The sequence below is a fragment of the Anomaloglossus baeobatrachus genome, chromosome 3 (assembly GCF_048569485.1).
Source record: "Anomaloglossus baeobatrachus isolate aAnoBae1 chromosome 3, aAnoBae1.hap1, whole genome shotgun sequence".
In the NCBI taxonomy this organism is placed as follows: domain Eukaryota; kingdom Metazoa; phylum Chordata; class Amphibia; order Anura; family Aromobatidae; genus Anomaloglossus; species Anomaloglossus baeobatrachus.
Genome location: NC_134355.1, coordinates 130,311,246 through 130,326,172, shown reverse-complemented (window position 1 = coordinate 130,326,172; position 14,927 = coordinate 130,311,246). Strand labels below are relative to the sequence as shown.

Genomic DNA, 14,927 nt, shown 5'->3' with positions numbered 1-14,927 from the left:
AGGATAAGCTAGCTTGAAGCTATACAATATGTGTCTCTGCCTCTCACTCTGCACCTCAATCCCCCAAAGGCATTTACTTGGGTATAATAGGAGATATAGCTACCACAACCTGGCCCCGGGATACCACCCGACGAAGAAAGAAGTGAATAAACACCAAAAATTAGCTATGAAATATTCAATTTTTATTCTCAACAATTTAATTTACATATAAACAAGAGAGCCACCTGGGGGGGGCGCATGAAATCCAGATATATTGAATAAAATTATGTCTACCCTAGGATACAATGGTTATTCCAAACTATATAAATTAGCCATACATCATGATTTTGCTGCAACCAGAGAAAGAGAAATTACTGCATATTATCCTTGACAGAAGAATTATTCTACATTCTATTCTACAAATTAAATGAAATTGTTGAGTAAAAATTGAATATTTCATAGCTAATTTTTGGTGTTTATTCACTTCTTTCTTGGTCGGGTGGTATCCCGGGGCCAGGTTGTGGTAGCTACGTTCAAACGAAGTGTGCACAAGTTATTGTGGACTTTTGGTGATTAATAATAGGAGATATAGCCTGACATATCACTATATTGTATTGAGCAAGATGGCTTTGAGTTGTTCATTTCAGTGTGGATGGTGAGGGGAGTGGAAGAAGTGGACTCAAGTGGAGAAGGAAGCATTTCTATTTCATAAAACATGCTACAAAGTTTCTTACATGGGTTTTAAAAATTAATTTATGCAAAACTCACTAAAAGAGCAGTTCCCACTTAAGTTTATTGTACCCTATGCTATGTGGCTAGTATTACTAAACTATTCCTCCTTTATTCTTTTTCTTTGATACTAGTGCTACAAGGACCTAGGACAAAAAGCTCTTGCACTTAAATACTATGATGAAGCATCAGCCTTACCATCAGTTTCTAAAGAGGTAAGGATCAAAAGTGATATAATATTAACACAGTACAATTGCTATTTCATAGATTTGTTTTATCTTGACCTTTTAGTTTACATTCTTATTGAATACACCGTGTGCAGAATTAGAATTATTAACCCCTTCACGACCGCGGGCAGTAAAATTACGTCCTATTTTAACGTGACTTAACGATCAGGGACGTAATTTTACTGCCTAAACTTCATTTGATTGCCGTGGCCATAGCAACGGCTTTCAAATGATGTCCCCTGCTGTTTCTTACAGCAGGGGACCTTTGCTTGACCCCAGGGGGGGTGGCATCGCCACCCCCTATCGACGATCGATGTGATTGGCTGTTCAAATCTGAACCGCCAACCACATCGATCGCACTAATTTCGGCAAAAATAATGCCCGAATTAGTGCGATCCTGTGAGATCCAGCTATGAGATGCCGCAGCTGCTGCAGCATATCATAGGTGGACCTCAAACATGTCGCCCCCAGCCCCTGCAGCACTGATTGGAGCGATCGTGCTATGACGCGCAATCGCTCCAATCAGTGTGCAGTGGGGCGGTCTGATCTGCCGGTGGCCGCCCTCCCCAGGCCTGTACTGCTCTGGGGACCCTCCCCCAACATGGCTGCAGCGTGGAGTGGCTGGTACTTTTGGTACCACGCCACCGCTGCTGCCGCCGCAGACGCCGCCTCTGCTGTCACCGCGCCAGCTCCAAAGGTAAGTATTGCGCTCCGGCGATGGCCCCTGCGCGCTCCCGTGAAGGCCCCTGTGCGCTCCCGTGAAGGCCCCTGCCCGTGCCCCCCCAGATCTGCCCCCCTACGCCCCGATCTGCCCCCCTATGCCCCGATCTGCCCCCCGGCATCCCGATCTGCTCCCCACGCGATCTGCCTGCCTCCTCTGTCATCTCTATTCTGCTTCCAAGGTTCCTTCCTTCTGCCTTTGCTTCTCCGCCCCCTCTGCTCTCCCTCTAACCCCCCCCCATCTGCCCCCCATCTGCCCCCCCCTCTCCCCATCCCCCCCTGCCCCCCCCCCGACGTCCTCTTACCTGCCTTCACGGGTCGTCCGAGGTCTTCACTGGCCCGATCACATCTGCCTCCATCGCTGGGTCCTTCTGCTGATCTGTCCAACGTCCTGCCTGCTGCTGGTGTAAAGCTGTCTATCTCACTGCCTTCTTGTTCCTCTGCAACTCTTCTGGTCAGTGATCCTCTTGGTACTGTGAGTATAACTTTTTTTTTTTTTTTTTTCTTGTATCCTGTCCATTTTTACACTTCATCTGTCCGTGCGTCCCGCCAAGCGCTGATCAGGGATGCAGATAACGGATCTGCATCCGTGGTCAGTTTTTGGCATGACTTTTTTCCGTATTCGCGACGCTTTTTGTATCGCGTCCGTCCGTGCGTCCCGCCGAGCGCTGATCAGGGATGCAGATAACGGATCGGCATCCCTGCTCAATTTTTGGCGTGACTTTTTTCCGTATTCGCGACGCTTTTTGTATCGCGTCCGACCGTGCGTCCCGCCGAGCGCTGATCAGGGATGCAGATAACTGATCGGCATCCCTGCTCAATTTTTGGCGTGACTTTTTTCCGTATTCGCGACGCTTTTTGTATCGCATCCGTCCGTGCGTCCCGCCGAGCGCTGATCAGGGATGCAGATAACGGATCGGCATCCCTGCTCAATTTTTGGCGTGACTTTTTTCCGTATTCGCGACAATTTTTGTATGGCATCCGTCTGTGCGTCCCGCCGAGCGCTGATCAGGGATGCACATAACATATCTGCATCCATGGTCAATTTTTGGCGTGACTTTTTTTTTTACGTATCCCCGACGCTTTTTTTATCGCATCCGACCGTGCGTCCTGCAGCGGCCGATCAGTGCACTGCGTCTGTGCGTTTGAAAAGTCAAATGGCGCTCCTTCTCTTCTGAGCCCCGCCATGCGCCCAAACAATTACTTTCCACCACATGTGAGGTATCTGCGTACTCAGGAGAAAATGCACAATACGTTTTATGGTGCATTTTTTCCTGATAGCCTTGTGAAAAAAAAAGCTACCTAGTTGAAGCAACCGTTTTGTGGTAAAAAAAAAATTTTTCTTTTCACGGCTCAACGCTATAAACTTCTGTGAAGCCCCCAGGTGTTCAAAGTGCTCATCAAACATCTAGAAAAATTATTTGAGGGCTCTAGTTTCCAAAATGGTGTCACTTGTGGGGGAGCTCCACTGTTTAGGCACCATAGGGGGTCTCCAAACGTGACATGGCGTCCGCTAATGATTCCAACCAATTTTGCTGTCAAATGGCGCTCCTTCTCTTCTGAGCCCCGCCATGCGCCCAAACAATTACTTTCCACCACATATGATGTATCTGCGTACTCAGGAGAAAATGCACAATACATTTTATGGTGCATTTTTTCCTGTTACCCTTGTGAAAAAAAAAGCTACCTAATTGAAGCAACCGTTTTGTGGTAAAAAAATTTTTTTTTCTTTTCACGGCTCAACGCTATAAACTTCTGTGAAGCCCCCAGGTGTTCAAAGTGCTCACCAAACATCTAGAAAAATTATTTGAGGGCTCTAGTTTCCAAAATGGGGTCACTTGTGGGGGAGCTCCATTGTTTAGGCACCTCAGGGGGTCTTCAAACCTGACATGGCGTCCGCTAATGAGTGCAGCTAATTTTGCATTTAAATGGCGCTCCTTGCCTTCCGAGCACTGCCGTGTGTCCAAACATTTGATTTCCACCACATATGAGGTATCTGCGTACTCAGGAGAAAATGGACAATACATTTTATGTTGCATTTTTTCCCAATACCCTTGTGAAAAAAAAAGCTACCTAGTTGAAGCAACAGTTTTGTGGTAAAAAAAAAATTTTTTCTTTTCACGGCTCAACGTTATAAACTTCTGTGAAGCCCCCAGGTGTTCAAAGTGCTCATCAAACATCTAGAAAAAATATTTGAGGGCTCTAGTTTCCAAAATGGGGTCACTTGTGGGGGAGCTCTATTGTTTAGGCACCTCAGGGGGTCTTCAAACCTGACATGGCGTCCGCTAATGAGTGCAGCTAATTTTGCATTTAAATGGCGCTCCTTGCCTTCCGAGCACTGCCGTGTGTCCAAACATTTGATTTCCACCACATATGAGGTATCTGCGTACTCAGGAGAAAATGGACAATACATTTTATGTTGCATTTTTTCCCAATACCCTTGTGAAAAAAAGCTACCTAGTTGAAGCAACAGTTTTGTGGTAAAAAAAAATTTTTTTCTTTTCACGGCTCAACGTTATAAACTTCTGTGAAGCCCCCAGGTGTTCAAAGTGCTCATCAAACATCTAGAAAAAATATTTGAGGGCTCTAGTTTCCAAAATGGGGTCACTTGTGGGGGAGCTCCATTGTTTAGGCACCTCAGGGGGTCTTCAAACCCGACATGGCGTCCGCTAATTAGTGCAGCTAATTTTGCGTTCAAAAATTCAAATGGCGCTCCTTGCATTCCGAGCACTGCCGTGTGTCCAAACATTTGATTTCCACCACATATGAGGTATCTGCGTACTCAGGAGAAAATGGACAATATATTTTATGTTGCATTTTTTCCCAATACCCTTGTGAAAAAAAAAGCTACCTAGTTGAAGCAACAGTTTTGTGGTAAAAAAAAAATTTTTTCTTTTCACGGCTCAACGTTATAAACTTCTGTGAAGCCCCCAGGTGTTCAAAGTGCTCATCAAACATCTAGAAAAAATATTTGAGGGCTCTAGTTTCCAAAATGGGGTCACTTGTGGGGGAGCTCCATTGTTTAGGCACCTCAGGGGGTCTTCAAACCCGACATGGCGTCCGCTAATTAGTGCAGCTAATTTTGCGTTCAAAAATTCAAATGGCGCTCCTTGCATTCCAAGCACTGCCGTGTGTCCAAACATTTGATTTCCACCACATATGAGGTATCTGCGTACTCAGGAGAAAATGGACAATACATTTTATGTTGCATTTTTTCCCGATACCCTTGTGAAAAAAAAAGCTACCTAGTTGAAGCAACAGTTTTGTGGTAAAAAAAAATTTTTTTCTTTTCACGGCTCAATGTTATAAACTTCTGTGAAGCCCCCAGGTGTTCAAAGTGCTCATCAAACATCTAGAAAAAATATTTGAGGGCTCTAGTTTCCAAAATGGAGTCACTTGTGGGGGAGCTCCATTGTTTAGGCACCTCAGGGGGTCTTCAAACCCGACATGGTGTCCGCTAATGAGTGCAGCTAATTTTGCGTTCAAAAATTCAAATGGCGCTCCTTCCCTTCCGAGCTCCGCTGTGCACCCAAACAATTGATTTTTACCACATATGGGGTATCGGCGTACTCAGGAGAAAATGCACAATAAATTGTAGGGTGCACTTTCTCTTTTCTCCCTTGTGAAAATGAAAATTTTATGGCTAAAGTAACATTTTTGTGTTAAAAAGTAAAATTTTCATTTTTTCCTTCCACATTGCTTTGGTTCCTGTGAAGCACCTAAAGGGTTAATAAACTTTTTGGATGTGGTTTTGAGCAGAGTGAGGGGTGCAGTTTTTAGAATGGGGTCACTTTTGGGTATTTTCTGTCACCTCGGTCTCTCAAAGTCACCTCAAATGTGATGTGGTCCCTAAAAAAAATTATTTTCTAAATTTTGTTGGAAAAATGAGAAATTGCTGATGAACTTTGACCCCTTCTAACTTCCTAACGAAAAAAAAATTTGTTTCGAAAATTGCGCTGATGTAAAGTAGACAAGTGGGAAATGTTATTTAGTAACTATTTTGTGTGACATATTTCTCAGATTTATGGGCATAAATTTTCAAAGTTTGAAAATTGCGAAATTTTCAAAATTTTCGCCAAATTTCCTAAATTTTCACAAATAAACGCAAAAAATATCGGCCTAAATTTACCACTGACATGAAGTACAATATGTCACGAAAAAACAATCTCAGAATCGCCAGGATCCGTTGAAGCGTCCCAGAGTTATAACCTGTCAAAGTGACACTGGTCAGAATTGCAAAAAATGGCCCGGTCATTAGGGTGTTTTAGTGGCCGGGGGTGAAGGGGTTAAGCAAGTTGTATTTTAGAAGATTTTTTTTTAATATTGATAAACAACTATTTTGTCAATCAACCCAAAAGGTTCATAAATCTCAAAGCTTAATATTTTTGGAAGTTGGAGTGGGGTTTTTTTTAGATTTGGCTATCTTAGGAGCATATCTGTTTGTGCAGGTAACTATTACTGTGCAGAATTATTAGGCAACTTAATAAAAACCAAATATATTCCCATCTCACTTGTTTATTTTCACCACGTAAACCTATATAACTGCACAAAATTTAGAAATAAACGTTTCTGACATGCAAAAGCAAAACCCCAAAAATTAGTGACCAATATAGCTTTCTTTATGATGACTCTCAATAGCCTTCCATCCATTGATTCTGTCAGTTGCTTGATCTGTTGCTCGATCAACATTGCGTGCAGCAGCCACCACAGCGTCCCAGACACTGTTCTCCCTCCTGTAGATCTTACATTTTATGAGGGACCACAGGTTCTCTATGGGGTTCAGATCAGGTGAACAAGGGGGTCATGGTATTGTTTTTACATTTTGTAGACCTTTACTGGCCATCCACGCTGTGGAGTAGTTGGATCCATGTGATGGAGCATTGTCCTGCATGAAAATCATGTTTTTCTTGAACGATACCGACTTCTTCCTGTACCACTGCTTGAAGAAGTTGTCTTCTAGAATCTGGCAGTAGGTCTGGAAGTTGAGCTTCACTCCATCCTCAATCCAAAAAGGTCCCACAAGTTAATCTTTGATGATACCAGCCCATAGCAGTACCCCATCTCCACCTTGCTGTCATCTTAGTAAGAGTGGAGCTCTCTTCCCTTTACTGATCCAGCTTTGGCCCATCCATTTGGCCCATCAAGAGTCACTCTCATTTCATCAGTCCATAAAACCTTTGAAAAATCAGTCTTGAGATATTTCTTGGCCCAGTCTTGGCATTTTATCTTATGTTTCTTGTTCAAAGGTGGTCGTTTTTCAGCCTTTCTTACCTTGACCATGTCCCTGAGTATGGCACACCTTGTGCTTTTTGATACTCCAGTAACGTTACAGCTCTGAAATATGGCCACACTGGTGGCAAATGGCATCTTGGCAGCTTCATGCTTGATTTTTCTCAATTCATGGGCAGTTACTTTGTGCCTTTTTTGCCGAACACTGTTCTTGCAACCCTGTTGGCTATTTGCCATGAAACGCTTGATTGTTCAGTGATCACGCTTCAAAAGTTTGGCAATTTCAAGACTGCTGCATCCCCTCTGCAAGACATCTCACAATTTTGGACTTTTCAGAGCCCGTCAAATCTCTCTTCTGACCCATTTTGCCAAAGGAAAGGAAGTTGGCTAATAATTAAACACCTCTTATATAGGGTGTTGAATTCATTACACCACACCCCTCCTCATTACAGAGATGCACATCACCTGATTTACTTAATTGGTAGTTGGCTCTCAAGCCTATACAGCTTGGAGTAGGACAACATGTATAAAAATTATCATGTGATCAAAATACTCATTTGCCTAATAATTCAGCACACAATGTAATTTAGTTTTATTGCTCTGATGCTTTGGATGAATACATTTACTATATGAATTCTATACATACTACACGGCTCTGGTTGGCTAAACCCTTGTAAGTAGGATCAGCAAGAAATTTATAATGCAAAACTGCAGTGCGTTATTTTTGTAGTGTCCTGCTTTACCAACTTGGAGTCTGGCAGACAAATCTGCATTTGTGGGTGCCAGGAGAACGGTTCTTATCAAAATACATTGTTCCAGCTGTGAAGTTTGAATGCTGAGCTATGTATAACCCCACCCACTCCACTGATTGGTTCCAGATTCCTTAGGTGTCATGGCTGCGTCTGTCTCTTTTCACTCTGCAGAGCCTGACAGGCAACCTGATGTCTCCTAGTTGTTCAGCCAGTGCTGGACGTCGGCTATTTCATGTGCACTGTTCCTCAGTCCTGCAGGAGTTAATTCCTGCTTACGTGGGGAACTCTGCTAAGAGCTCAGGTTGCTAATTACCCATCACAGCAGTCTCCTTTCTATATAAGGTACTGGATCCTGCTTCTCAGTCCCGATAATAACTACAGCTTGTCCAGTGATTCCGGTATTATTATTGTGATTTGTAGTGTGCTTATTGTGCGGTGTGGAAGTTTCGCGGTTGTCTGTTTACTTCCTCCCTTTTATGTTTTTTGCTTTGCACGTATTGTATGTCGCTCCTTTTGTGTTTGATTGCAGTGTGTACGAGTTTTGGGTTTTCCCCTGTCTGTGTTTAGTTATGGGGTTTGTGACTACGGGCCTGGCTCACCCCTTGAGTGGAGATAGGGGAGGGGAGTTACACTAGGGAATGGACAGGCATTAGGATCACACTGGCGACGCAGACCTCGCTACCATCAAGCGTATCTCTGAGCTAAGGCACAGCACAGGGTCCCCAGTCTCAGAGCCAGCCTAGGAGTCCCTATCCAGTCATCTCATCCCAGTGACATTTCTGCGTACACTGTACATTAACAGTGAGCTGACAAACAGTGGTGGGAATGAGGTTACAGAGACCAGTTGACTAGCAGGCACGAGACACCTAATCCTGAAATGATAACTTTCGGCTGATTAAAAATAACTGATTTTATTGAACCAATACATAGTCTATTAAGTAAGAAATCATTGGAAACATGCTCTCAACCCATACATATATGGCAAAAACCTACTGGCAGATTCCCTTTGATATCTTCATGACCATGGGCGTACCAGTACATCCTTGGCCATGTCTATCCTGTGTCTGATCTGATCAGCAGACATGTGAGGCTAACAGATGCGGTTGGATCTTCCCTTTTTTACCCCTTAGATCGCACAGTCAAACTTTGACAGCGTGATCTAATGAACTAAGGCGGGGATTACTCCATTCCCTCCTGGCCATCGGCTGCCCCATGACGCTATCATGGGGCGCCAGTGGGGTTGGCATGGCAGTGTAGGGTCAGATGATGACCCTGGTCACTGCAATGACTCACTTCCTTTGAATACCGGCAAAGCGTTGGCATTCACAGAAGATCAGCATTTCTGCTGATCAGAGCGATGCTGAAGCAATGCTCTGATCAGGACAAGTGATTAGATTGTGTAGTCGTAATGTCCCCTAGTGTGAGTAGTAAAATCACTAAAAGAAAAGTGGGGACATTTTTTAAAAAAAAATATTAGAGAATAAAAAAATAAAAGTTCACCATTAAAAATAAAACAATAATAAAAAAAGAAATATATATACACACATGTTATGTATGTTTTATCTGCTGCGGTCCTTCTAGTCTTCTCAATGATGATCTCTGTTTAAAGCTTTGATTGATTGGCAGTCTAGGCAGAAACATGTCAATCAGTGGTGGGGAAGATAGCCACAGCTCATGACTATCGCAGTCCATGTAGCAATAGATTGTCGCTGGGAGGATGAGAAGGGCTGCAGCAGATACAATAGGGCTTTATAAAATAACAGTAAAAAGCCAAGTGAGTGGTGCAGGATTTGAATCCGGATTTTTGTCCCTACTCTCAGATGCGTCTGCATAAACCAGGTGACAGATACCTTTAAACATCCAATTTAGTCAGCTAGTCATAGCACGTTTCAACATAAATATTCACATAAATGAAGAAAATATTAAAATGTAGTTTTATGACTGTCATGTGCCATCCATTTGTTTAAAGGGTTTTCACGCACTAGAATATTGTTGTAGCAAATATATAATAGAAACTGGAGAGATCACCCACCACCTTGCTGGTGATCAGTGAAAGGTGACTTGACTGATGCGTGGAGCAGCTGAGTGCTGGGCTGGAACCCAGGAAATCACTTGCAAAATCTGATGTCTCTTGCATCAGAGAGTTGATTGAAATCCAACTTTTACTAAACACTTTGTAGTGGTTCAAGGTTCTAACATTTGAAATGTGTAGATATGGATTTTTTTCAAGACTATGCATCTACTTATTGTGTTGCTAAATCACATCTTTCAAGTTTGCTTTTTCCATATAATACTGTTGACCTATCTTTAGTATAGGCCATCAATATTAGATCAATGGAGATCCAATTACCAGCTGATTGAAGATACTGCTTCCACTTTCTTGTTTACCAGTCAGGACATGTACACAATACTATAGTAACCATAACACCTAAATTTTAGTTTTCTATGATTAGAATATTAATAGCCTTCCCTTAAGATTGGCTATCAATACAAGAATTGGTGGGGGTCTATCTCTTGGCACGACCAAAGATTAGCTAATTGAACACATCCCCCCCATTGTTTACCAGGTAAGCTGTAATTCCAGATTCATCCACTATAAAATATACACAAATATGCCTAGTAAACAGCTGATCTTTGGAGATCTCAGGAGTTAGACATCCACCAATTGTTGCACCGATGTCCATTCCTATGAATAGGCATAAAGACGTTATATTTAGAGGTACTTGGTTATGGTTACTACAGTATTGTTTAGATTTTCATGGGAATCATATATTGGAATATTGCTTTTCTTTCTGAGATGACTGTAAAGCATCTGGGCTGTGGCTACAATGCCAAGAAGTATTTCTATACTGTATCTCCTGTCAGCTCTGCCCCTGTTGCTAATAGCAGATCAAAGAGTAGATTAGCGGCCTAGCTAATGTCAGCTATGCACAGGAGAGTGCAGTGTGTCTGGAGAAGTAGCAGGGTCCTTGTGGAAAGTATAGTTTACAGTGATCACCTGGTCAGTTCGGTTGCCCCTTAATACTCTGAGAAAGCCAAAAGCTGACACATTGGACATATATGATCAACATCTGCCCTGACCCTCAATTGACTGGCGCTGCTATTGATATTGACTGGGTCAGCTGACGTTAATGTATATGGGGACGTATGAATGTAGCCAATAAGCACCTGAAGGCATAGTTGACTTACTTTACAAAGATGATTTGGCTACAGGGTGTTTGAAAAGAATACATTCAGGTATAGCTACTTCAAATCCAGGCTTGCATGCATAAAGATTTGAATTATATTATTGTTTTGGGTTTGTCAGCCATCACAATATTGTGTGGCAGAGCTTTCCAATGCCTCGCTACTTTTACAGTTCAGAATCTGGCTGACAATGGTGAAACTTTTTATCATTTAATGCCCCATTTCCTTTTTCATATCCAAGCCGCTAAACAACCACTAATCAGCTGTGAGAAATTTGATTGTTAGTTGTTTACTGACTTTATTACATATGTTGATGAACATTCTGTGCGTACTGAACAATCGTTAATATGATCATTCTGTGCTCATAGAATTCCATATTATGGGAAGCACTTATTTACATGGGGCAATCTGCTGCGGATAACAATGATTTTAAATCTTTGTGCCAGATGACGAACAGGCTTTTTGCTTGTTTGTCAGGTGATTATTACCCTGCTAAAACATGCCCCTTATTTCAGACCAAGCATTCCCACTACAATTTGCTACTTATTAGCTTCTCAAAATAGGCCATTACACGTGGAAGCTGTATCCTTTTCATGGTTATGTGCATAGGTGTAAAAGGTGTTTAGAAAGATCTCTATAAAATCCAGTTATATAGTTACAGACTAGAATCAAACTCACCCAAAATGTGTTTTTTCCACCAAATACTGAAGTATTGTAATAGATCCTTTCCCTTAAAGGAGTCTCCACATTATCTAAATGCTACTGTGTGAGTTATTTCAGTTGTCTATGTTTAATCTGAAACACTACAACTTGTCAGAGAAAACATACTTTGAGAAACTGACTGGAGACCATACATCTTAGATGACCTGACCAAGTGGTCGGTCCTCAGTGGCTTCTCCCCACTCCGCGCCCCTTGACTGGACGCTCGCTCCCTATTTGCGTAAAGGGAAAAACCTGTTAGCCAAGGTAAGTGGGCCGTAGGAAAGCCCTCAGGGACCTACCTTGTGAAATAGTCATACAAGACACAAATTTCCCGGATGGCTTTTCAAAGTATGTTTTGTTGAGGCTTTTTTTTTTTTTGTTTTTTGTTTTTTTTTTAAACTCCGCATGATTTCAGATGAGAACGTACCTGGCTTCAATAAAGCAGCCATTGTGTGATTCATGTGGTCTGTGGTTCAGGCAACACAAATCTCCTACCAGTTTCCTTTAATTACTTTCCCATAGCCACCAATAGTGATTAAATAGAACCACAATGTAAAGTCTGATTTGCTAAGTTTACTTTTTAAATTGACAATTACTTTTCTTAGTTCCAAGTTATTTCCGTTTTAGCAGTTGGGTAACAACAATGTTGTCCATGTGTATGAGATGGGAATTCCTATTGGATTGGGTGCTTCATTATCAGAATGATTGGAATAATTCTAGTATTGAAGTATATTGGAGAACAACTGCTGTATTTGAACTCCCTAATATAAAACTATAGAATCACTGGGCATTGACCGACTTGTATTTTTTGGATGTGTAATTCAAATAGAGCTCAAAGAGCCTTGAATTGTTGGTTTATTATCATGATAGTTTCATTAATATAAATTTTTCTTCATTTTAGGATATTGATGCCCAGAAAGATTTGGAAGCCTTGACGGTGTCTCTCAGGCAATGAAATTAACGAATTCCGAATAACTATTTATTACTTTTGGATACAATAAATCTCCTAATAGATCATGCAAATAATGATTTTATTTATGGTGTAAAATTATTGTTAAAGTTTTTTGTTTTATGATTGACCGGTTTCACAAAAACGGTTTGGGAGATTATATAATAGACCTAATAGGCTGTCTGCCAGAGAAATACTGATAGACAGCAATGATGTTTTGGAATATGGTGTGGAAGTTTTAAAAATAATTGTTTGCAGAGGTGGACATAGCGTTTGGGTTTTTTTTGGGGAGAAAAGATGATGCTAAAAGATGGTTTTAGGACCAATGAAAATAATGAAATCTACAGGCATAGATCATTACTTTTAAGATTATAATTTTAAAGGAAAATTACCATCAGAAAGTGACCTATTGTTTAAATCTGTTTGGGTTTTTTTGTGTGATGTGTAATATTATTTTTTTAATTTTATTTTTTAAAATACATTTATTGTTTCCTAAATATATTTTAGGAAACAATAAATGTACATAGCTACAATCGTCTGAACCCTATCTTTTGTACTAAAGCATCTGAGTGTGTGCAAAGGTCATTGTGAACTGAGGGGGGAGCAGGGTCAGCTGTTAATTTACTATTGTGATTGGTGGATCCTGTGTTATCAGCTGCGTATGGAGTTTCTACCTGTCACTGTAATCCTTCCTGTGATATTATGGAGACTTGTAGAAAAACTTCCTGAAAGAAAAAAGTATAAGCCTAAAAAAGTTGCAGTAGCCAGTGGGAAGATTACTAATCTTGTGTTTTTAATGTGATATGAAAAAAATGCCCAATTTAAAAAAATAAATAAAATAGCAATAACACAATCATATTTAAACAATATTTCATTTTCTGATGATGGCTTCACTTTACATCTGTATATACTGATATATTTTATGAAGGAATGATATAAGAAATAATGTACTAAATAAGCAATACTAAAGAACATAATAAAGTATTTTATGCTAAATATTTGTTTTATTAAAGAGCCTTCTTTTCTTTTTTTTTGTTCCTTCTATTCTTCCCACCAATATGTCCTTCTCCAGTGATTGCTCCCTTTGTATGATGTGTCCAAAATAGGCAAAGCGTAGCTTGGTGAACCTTGCTTTGAGTGACATGTCTGGCTTCATTTATTCCAAAATGTGTTTGTCCCTCTTGCCATCCATGGTATTGATAATATCCTTCTCTAGCACCACATATCAAAGACAAAATACTTATTATAGAGTGTCAAACGGGAAAACTTGAACATGAGACTGTTACTCAACACAAACAAGACAAAGATATTGACTGCTGTCAGGTATGACCAGGACACATTTTGAAATAGAGAGCAACAAACTGGAAGTTGTAAAGGACTTCAACCTACTCAAATCAATGATCACTGAACATGCAGCAATAACACCAGAAGTCAATAGATGAATAGCTCTAGGCAAATCAACAATAGGCTATGTGCGCCCGCTGAGTTTTTTTGACGCTGCGTTTTTGTGCGTTTTTGGACGCTAAAAACGCACAAACGCACCTGAGTCGAAAAAACGCATGCGTTTTTACTGCGATTTGGTGCGTTTTTGGCTGCGTTTTGCTGCGTTTTTTCAATGCATTGCATGGGCGGAAAACGCAGAAAAACGCAGGAAAGAATTGACATGTCCATTTTTTTTTTCAAGCTCAAAAACGCAGCTTAAAAAAACAGTTGTGTGCGGACAGCAAAAATGAAAACTCATAGACTTTGCTGGGGAAGCAAAGTCATGCAGTTTTGAGGCCAAAAACGCACCCGAAAAACGCGCACAAACGCCGCGGAAAACGCACTGTGCGCACATAGCCATAAATTGATTACGCAAGGTTTTCAAATCAAGGAACATGTCACTGTTGACGAAGACACGTCTTCTACAAAGTTTGTTCTTTTCTCTGGTAACATTTGGATGTGAAACCTGGATGATAAAGAAACAAAACATTAGGGATTATTTCTGTGTGAAATATACAGGCTACATTTTATGAAAGCAAATAAAAGTAGAAAACACAGATGTACTGCGTTACTGACAAAAGTAGGTAACCCTACAGCAGAGCAAGGTATCCCACCTATGCAACTGCTGTTGGTTTTCACTTTTAGAAAAATGGATCCTAAACCATTTCAGTAATGTAAAATACCGTGTTTCCCCGATAGTAAGACACCCCCGATAGTAAGACGTAGTGGGGGTTTTGGGGGGGTCGGCTAATGTAAGACGTACCCCGAAAGTAAGACGTAGTAAAAATTTATTTATTTTTTTTCTTCTTTGCAGTACAGTTACGGTGGCCGAGCGCTCAGCTGAGCGCCCTGACTTGCCGGCGGCAAAGCGCTCAGCTGAGCGCCCTGACATACCGGCGGCAAAGCGCTCAGCTGAGCGCCCTGACATACCGGCGGCAAAGCGCTCAGCTGAGCGCCCTGACTTGCCGGCGG

The 14,927-nt window shown here is 41.4% G+C and overlaps 1 protein-coding gene across 1 annotated transcript in view; it reads left to right on the top strand.

The window, feature by feature from the left end:
- The window catches only part of RMDN2 (regulator of microtubule dynamics 2), a 159,138-nt gene extending 145,698 nt beyond the window's left edge, over window positions 1-13,440 (top strand). Inside the window, exons 11-12 of the mRNA XM_075338130.1 lie at window positions 843-923; window positions 12,426-13,440. Coding sequence (XP_075194245.1) covers window positions 843-923; window positions 12,426-12,479 — 135 coding nt within the window. The 3' untranslated portion in view covers window positions 12,480-13,440. The remainder of the gene's footprint in view (window positions 1-842; window positions 924-12,425) is intronic.
- Window positions 13,441-14,927: the final 1,487 nt, after the last annotated feature.